At 45.1% G+C, this 8,697-nt stretch overlaps 1 protein-coding gene across 1 annotated transcript in view; it reads left to right on the top strand.

Annotated features, from left to right (window-relative positions):
• The first annotated feature begins 644 nt into the window (after positions 1-644).
• olfm3a (olfactomedin 3a) overlaps positions 645-8,697 on the top strand; it is a 59,756-nt gene continuing 51,703 nt past the window's right edge. The window contains exon 1 of the mRNA XM_057824502.1: positions 645-913. Coding sequence (XP_057680485.1) covers positions 845-913 — 69 coding nt within the window. The 5' untranslated portion in view covers positions 645-844. The remainder of the gene's footprint in view (positions 914-8,697) is intronic.

The following is an 8,697-nucleotide window of genomic DNA, read 5'->3' as shown; positions in this document are numbered from 1 at the left end:
CCACTTCACGATTGTGTCCCACTTGTTGTTGATTCTTAACAAAAAAATTAAATTTCATATTTTTATGTTTGAAGCCTGAAATGTGGCGAAAGGTTGCAAGATTCAAGGGGGCCGAATACTTTTGCAAGGCACTGTATGTGGTACACACAAGGACACAGGACAGAGGATGAGTCAACTTTAATCCATTTTAACTGGCTGCACGTGTGATTTAGTTATTGCCACCACCTGTTATGTGCCAGAGATAAGTAACAGGTGCTACTAATTAACAAATTAGAGAAGCATCCAATACTTTTGTCTGGCCCATTTCTGGAGTTTTGTGTAAAATGATAATGATTTAATTTTTTTCCCATTCTTTCTGTGTTTTTTCATTGCAAGCAAAATAAATGAAGATATTACTACCAAAGTATTTGTGGGACAAATTGAGCATTATCTGACAGAATTGCAGGGGTGCCAATACTTTTGGCCAGCACTGTATAAGTACTGTCCATTTACTATACTTATTTTCCTTACCGTATGTAATTTTCGCTACTGTGCCGCAACACCAAATTTTAGGGCTCCCTCACCTTTCAAATCCCACTTTAACCACTGCCTACAACAATGCTAGCATTTCTCTCTCTCTCTCGCTCTCCCGCTTTCGCCCTCACTCTCCTAGTCCTATCCTTGCTCTCACTGGCGAGAGGTGAGTGTGATGCCGGTGAGCGGACGGACATTTATTTGCGAACTGAGCTCCCTCCCAGCTCTGAGCCCTCCAAGAGTCTTAAAAACCGTACAAGCCTCAGTGGGGCTGCGCATGGTGAAGTAAGACTACAGCTTGGAGGAAAGTGACAGCACACAGGCAGTCAGCATGCGACTCCTGTTGAGCATATTTTGCTCTCTGCTGTCTCTGACCATCTTCGGATTGTGCCCATCAATGGTAAGTGTTATTAAACATATTTTCACTTCCTCACTCTTGATTCATGTTTCTTGTTCATGGTAGTGTTTTAACAAAACGGGTATTTTGGTTTTAAGCATTCCTTTATTTCAAAACAAAAATATTATTTAGGCAGATACATTTTGTTATAAGTTCAGTCGAATTCTTGAACTTGAATAATTGATAATTCAGGCAATAGTTTTAGAACCAAAATAAATCCAATGACAACACCACTGATCTGCTATATTTAATGTTGACATTAAATGACCGCTTCTATATAGTCCTGATTTAACACAATATGCCACTATCACGCTTATAACTGTCAACTACACCCTGCAAACGTTGGATCATTAAAACTGTATGCATACCTGTTTCAATAATTTTGCTCCCTCTGGTTAAAAAAAAGAGCTATCCCTGCCCTAGTACTGAAAGACTGGCTGCATGGGGAAAAATACCAACACAATCATGCCTCCACTCCAAGACTTGAAACCTCGTTTGAAGGGTATTGATCCATTTTGGTAGGTTGACTAAAAAAATAGAAGTTTAAAGGGCAAACATAACAATGACATTAACATGCATTATTTGTGTTTAAAACAATCAATATCCTACTACCATTTGAGAATGTCACATTACCGGTGCACAAACTGCATGCTAATTGCTGAGGGTTCTTTACAGTCTGTGATTGAGTGTTCAAAGATTTTTTGAAAATGCAAACCTTTTATGGAATTACTCTAAGCCGCAAAGTATTAAGCTGTCGCTCACAAGCTGCTAGACCTTCCACCCTCACCGCTTTGTTCCTCGATGTATTGAATAAGAGCAATTTGACTGCTTTGCCTTCTGGCATGTAAATTAATGTGTTAGAACTGCCCTTAACAAAATATTCAATTTAATACGAGGCCATACGGGGTGAGCTGGAACCTGTCTATCTTGTTCCAGCGTCTGTGTCGTGAGAGCCCCAAATGAGCCTTTGTGAGTTAATTAAAATATTTGCATTGCAGTGTTCTGTCTGCTCCATGCCAGCCAGGTAATAACACTGTGGCTGCTAATAGAGCATCATGATCAGAATGAAGAGTGGCTTTTTTGTTGTATGTGATTACACATTAGGCACTGCACCTGGAGGGCAATATGAAGAAACTGGTGTGTGTGCTGGAATTTACTTGAAAATTTGTTGTATTATCTGGAGTACCCCCTTGTTTTTCCTATAAGGTGTAATGCTGGATCCATTGATACTGTATGTAGTCAATGATGACAATAAGGCTTGGTTCCTACCGTCGGTCTTAAAGGGAACCACGGATAAAAAGACATGTAGTTCTTAAAAGATAAATGTTAGTACGAGTAATAATAATTTTGATATTAAAACCCCTCCTAATGTTTTCGTTTTAATAAATTTTGTAAAATTTTAAATCAAAAAATAAACTAGTAGCTTGCCATTGTTGTTGACGTCGCACGGCGGTGACGTCACAGAGCCACACTACCGTACTTCACAGTCACTCTATGTAAGGTAGTGATTAAAATTAGAGCTTTCCCGACTAGTCGACATAGTCGACGTCATCGATGACGTAAATCCGTCAACGAGCACAACATCCCGTCGACGGTTAATGAAGGGTTAAAAAAAATATATGCGTGGAAAGTTCAGAATGTAAGACGCTTGGTATGCAAGCGGGGAAAGCGGCACAAAGAAAAAAAAAAAAAAAAAAAAAAAGGCGCACCAGAGAGTCCAAAACATTGATTTATTTTTAAAGAAACAAAGGAGGGTACACTGTTGGGTTCTGTCTCTTCAATGCCAAGCTTGGCTGCACGTCGGCCGTGAATGATAACGACAGGAGATTGTAAGTCCATCTAACTAACTAATGACATGTATTATTAAAGTTGCTAAGCCTGTCGCGATATGCAATGAGTTCATTTATCGCATGGTAAATAAAAATGAGAGCGGTCTGACAAGGATGCATCAAGGACCCAAATGCTCGATAGTTGTGCTCAAACAAAAGTGTTTATTCTTCAATTAGTAGAGTTCAAAAAGTGTTAACAAAAATTCACAGCAAACAGCTGGACATCAATCAACAAAAAAATCACAGCAACAGCTGACATCAATAAACTGAGTTACTTCTTTAAGAAACAAAAATGCATGGGTTCAAAAACATGAATCGTGATCAAAAGGGCTTACACAAGGATGTGGCAGGATAGCAGACAAACCGACATTGGGTAAGTTTAGAAGCAGGCTATTTATACAGAGGATCACAGGTGGACGCGATCAGCCTGATTGGCAAGGGCAGGAAGTAAAGTTAACTCTAGGAGGCATGCCACTACCAAAATAAAAGAATGACATGAATCAACACAAAACATTAACAAGACTTCCGAGACGTGACAGTACCCCCCCTCCTAGGGGTGGCTCCAGACGACCCACGAGACCGCTGTGCCTCAAAGTCCTTGATAAGGTCCTTGTCCTCAATGAAACTTGCAGGAATCCAAGACCTCTCCTCCGGGCCATATCCCTCCCAGTCCACCAGATACTGTCGACCACGCCCACGTTTCCTCACATCCAGAAGCCGCCGGACCGTATAGACAAGACCCCCGTCCAGCATGCGAGGTGGAGGCTTGACAGGTGGGACGAGGGAGCTCTCCTTAACTGGCTTAATCCTGGAAACGTGGAAGGTGGGGTGAACCCGGAGGGACCTGGGAAGACGGAGGCGCACAGAGACAGGGTTAATCACTTTGGCAATTGGGTAAGGACCCACGGACCGAGGTGCCAACTTCCTGGAAGCCATCCGAAGGGGCAGGTCTTTGGCACACAACCAGACTCTCTGCCCCGCCTTGTAGTCTGGAGCTTGACAACGACGACGACGATCTGCCACCTTCTTCATTCTCGCAGTGCTGCGGATGAGGACCTTCCGTGTCGCAGCCCAGACCCGATGGCAGCGTCGAATGAGGGCATGAGCCGACGGGACCATCACTGCCCTTTCTCCCTCAGGAAACAGAGGAGGTTGGTAGCCATAAGCACAATGGAAAGGAGACAGTCCTGTTGCTGCGGTAGGAAGGGTGTTGTGGGCGAACTCCACCCAGGTAAGGTGAGTACTCCACGAGGCAGGGTTCTGGGTTACGAGACACCGCAGGCTTGTCTCCAACTCTTGGTTGAGCCGTTCCGTTTGGCCATTGGACTGTGGGTGATATCCTGAAGATAGGCTTACAGAAGCACCAATGAGAAAGCAGAATTCCTTCCAGAAGCGTGAAACGAATTGTGGACCACGGTCGGACACTATGTTCTTTGGGAACCCATGGAGACGAAATACATGATTCATCATGATCTCAGCTGTTTGTTTGGCTGACGGTAACTTGGGCAATGCAATGAAATGTACCATTTTGGAAAAACCATCCACCACCGTCAGGACGGCAGTGTTACCTTGCGATGGTGGAAGTCCTGTTACGAAGTCCAAGGAGATGTCTGACCAGGGTCTCATGGGAATGGGAAGTGGATGCAGGAGTCCTCTAGGTGCTCTGGAGGAAGATTTGTTTCTGCAACAGACAGTGCAGGCTGCAACATATTCCCCCACCTCTTTTTCCATGGATGGCCACCAGAACCTCTGATGACGAACATCGTGCGCTACACCCCTGGATGACATGTAAGTAGAGACGTGTGAGCCCAATGAATGACTTGGGACCTCACGCTCTCCGGCACAAACAAACGATCCGAAGGGCAGCCACTAGGTGTAGGACATCCACTGTTGGCCTGCTTGACAACAGACTCAATCTGCCAGGTGACTGCCCCAACCACACGATGTGCTCAGGCTCTTTGGAATTATCTGTAAGTGGAAAGAGTCTAGACAAAGCATCAGGTTTACCATTTTTGGAACCGGGTCGATAAGACAGAATAAAGTTGAACCTGTTGAAAAACAAAGTCCACCTGGCCTGACGTGCACTTAAGTCTTTTGGCTTTTTTGATATATTCTAAGTTTTTGTGGTCTGTCCATACAATGAATGGGTGTTTTGCCCCTTCTAACCAGTGTCTCCACTCTTCTAGAGCAGCTTTAACAGCAAGAAGCTCACGGTCACCGACATCATAGTTGCGCTCAGCCGATGAGAATTTGCGTGACAAAAAGGCACAGGGATGAAGCCTGTCTGTGCCAGCAGAACGTTGAGACAGGATTGCTCCTAATCCCTCGTTGGATGCATCCACTTCCACAATGAACTGGCGCTGTGGGTCTGGAACTGTGAGGATAGGAGCAGATGTGAACAAGCCTTTAAGACGTTGGAAGGCCATGTCTGCACGCGGGTTCCACTCGAAGCGAACTTTGGCGGAGGTCAAGGCATGGAGCGGTGCGGCCACAGAGCTGAAATTCCTGATGAAGCGCCTGTAGAAATTTGCGAAACCCAGGAATTGTTGGACCTGCTTTCTGCTGGTGGGTGTTGGCCAATTTACTACAGCAGAAATCTTAGCGGGGTCCATCTTGGTCTGATTTTGTGCGATGATGAAACCAAGAAAGGAGATGGTTGTGACGTGGAATTCACATTTCTCAGCCTTAACAAACAGCTTATTGTCTAATAGTCGCTGCAATACCAGTCTAACGTGTTGAACGTGGGTCTTTTCATCTGGGGAAAAAATGAGAATGTCATCTGGATACACAAAGACAAAAATGTTCAGGAATTCTCTCAAGACATCATTGACAAGTCCCTGAAACACTGCTGGCGCATTCGTCAGCCCAAAAGGCATAACGAGGTACTCATAATGTCCGGTAGGTGTGTTGAACCCTGTTTTCCATTCATCCCCCTCACGAATTCTCACCAGGTGGTAGGCATTGCGTAAGTCCAACTTCGTGAATATCTTTGCCCCCTGTAAAAGATCGAAGGCTTCATTCATGAGCGGAAGGGGATAGCGGTTCTTTATTGTGATGTTGTTCAGTTGACTGTAGTCAATGCAGGGGCGTAGCGTTCCATCTTTCTTCTGCACGAAGAAGAAACCTGCCCCTGCTGGTGAGGATGAGGGGCGGATGAGTCCTGCCTTTAGGGATGATGCGATGTATTCATTCATGGCTTCTCTATCAGGTCCAAAGATGGCGTAAATGCGCCCCTTTGGGATGACTGCACCCGGCTGGAGCTCGATAGCACAGTCACTGGGTCTGTGAGGGGGAAGAGAAGTGGCCTTGGCCTTGTTAAACACTTCTTTTAAATCAAGATAGCAGTCAGGTACTTTGGACAGATCTGGATATAGTTCTTGACTTTTGATATCAGATGACTCTTTTTCACTGTTGAAACAGTCTTCCCTGCACTGCCCCCCCCCCCCCCCCCACTTCAATATCGTTCCCAATCCCCCAGTCAATGTGAGGGTTGTGTTTAACAAGCCGGGGTAGCCCAGGATGAGAGGGTATTGTGCTGAATGGAAAAGATGGAACCGGATTTCTTCAGAATGGCCATCTGCCATTTTCAAGTTTACGGGTTCGGAAACATGAGTTACACTAAACAAGTGCTTGCCATCAAGTGCTCTGGCGTTAAGGGGGCAATCTAAGACCTCACTTTGCAGACCCCATTTTCTAGCTAAAGCCCAATCCATGAGGCTTTCATCAGCCCCTGAATCAATCATTACAGCAATAGATTTGTTACGGCCCTGGAAATCCAACGTTGCCTGCGTCATGGTGCGTGAAGGGAGGACAGAAACACGTGAAGGGCTCAATGACTTTTCTTCTGCTTGATGGATCCGCTTTTGCTGAACAAGCTGACAGGATATGTCCTGCTTCACCGCAGTAGAAACAGCATCTCTCAACGAAGCGCCAAAGGCGTTCCTCTGGAGTTAGCTTTGCCCGTCCCAGTTGCATGGGTTGGCCTGGGTCGCTTGAGGGTGCTGGTTTTCCAGGAGGGAAAGAAACGGCAGGTGGGACTCTGGTCGGCTGAACGTGGGAGCACCTCCACAGACGAAATGGCAACTGCGTGTTCTGTTTTTTGTCTCTGATTCGGTCACGAATTCTGCTGTCAATTCAGGAAGCCATGGCTATTACGGATTCCAGGTCTGAGGGAAGGTCCATGGGAGCAAGCTGATCTTTGATGGAATCAGAAAGTCCATGCAAAAACGCATCTAGTAGGGCCATATCATTCCAACCGCTATCAACCGCTAGTGTGTGGAACTCAATAGCATAGTCTGAAACTGCGCGGTGGCCTTGCTTCAGCCCAACTAATGCCCGAGCCGCCTCCCTTCCTGGGGTGGTATGATCAAAATGTTTCTTCAGTGTCTGACTGAAAACCTGAGACGAGTTGCAAATCTCTGACTTACGTGCCCACTCGGCGGTGGCCCAGGCTGCTGCTCTGCCAGTCATGTGGGATATCATGAATGCCACTTTGGCCTGTTCAGTCTGGTACATGGCAGGTTGGTGACTAAAATGCAGTTCACATTGTACCAAAAACGGTCTGCAGGCCCCAGAAGCCCCGGAAAACTTTTCTGGAGCAGCCAGACTGATTGCGACGGGGTTTGCAGGTGATGATCCGGGAGGCGGGCCACTCCCTGGGGTCAGAAGCTGTTGGAGTTGGTCTGAAAAATTCTTAATTGCATGGTGATCGAAGCCTGGAGTTCATTCTGTTGGCTGTGAAGGTCCCTGATTCCTTGGTCAACAGCACACAGCTGTTCCTCGTGTTGTTGCAAACGACTGCCTTGATGCCGCAATGCATACATGAGCTTTTCAGTATCGGCTGGGTCCATACGGGTCGGTTTGTACTAACAAGGATGCATCAAGGACCCAAATGCTCGATAGTTGTGCTCAAACAAAAGTGTTTATTCTCCAATTAGTAGAGTTCAAAAAGTGTTAACAAAAATTCACAGCAAACAGCTGGACATCAATCAACAAAAAAATCACAGCAACAGCTGGACATCAATAAACTGAGTTACTTCTTTAAGAAACAAAAATGCATGGGTTCAAAAACATGAATCGTGATCAAAAAGGGGCTTACACAAGGATGTGGCATAGGACGTGGCAGGATAGCAGACAAACCGACACTAGGTAAGTTTAGAAGCAGGCTATTTATACAGAGGATCACAGGTGGACGCGATCAGCCTGATTGGCAAGGGCAGGAGGTAAAGTTAACTCTAGGAGGCATGCCACTACCAAAATAAAAGAATGACATGAATCAACACAAAACATTAACAAGACTTCCGAGACGTGACACGGTCATTTTCACGGCTGCGTTTTGTCGCTGCGCGCACGTGCGTGCGTCCATTTGTGCGTGCGTGCTGATGGCATATGAGACTTCTCATCAACACGCTGTAGAATTAAAGTTCAGACATACAAAATAAGAAAACACATCTATATTAAACACTATATACGTTAGCATTGCTACATTGAGGTGAATGGGGAAAAAAGACGACCTACTTTAGCCGGCTATAAAACAGGCAGCCTTCTCCAAAACTTGCAGTTAAAAGGTGACACTTCAAACATGAAAAATCGCTGGTTAAAAGCATTTGCAAAAGGAAAAAAATATATTTCTGACACCACATGCAATCACACAAAGTGCTTTTTGGGGAGTGTAAAGCTTAAATTAGCGGTTTAGCGAATGTACTTCCGATGAGCATTTCAAAATAAAAACATGTCATGTTCGTCATATAAATAACGATTTCTGGAGTTAATCCCACATACTTCAGATTCTACACTAAGAATACCTTTAAAATGACACACTTTATGAAAAGTCTGATTGGCAATGAATAATTATTATAATACTATTTTATATAGTACTACAGTATACTATAATCAGGGGTGCACATAAGTGGTCCGCATGCGCACATGCGTACTGGACGTAGACAAATGCGCTGGCCC

The sequence above is a fragment of the Corythoichthys intestinalis genome, chromosome 20, assembly GCF_030265065.1.
Source record: "Corythoichthys intestinalis isolate RoL2023-P3 chromosome 20, ASM3026506v1, whole genome shotgun sequence".
Lineage (NCBI taxonomy): Eukaryota > Metazoa > Chordata > Actinopteri > Syngnathiformes > Syngnathidae > Corythoichthys > Corythoichthys intestinalis.
This window is presented reverse-complemented; position numbering and strand designations above follow the sequence as displayed.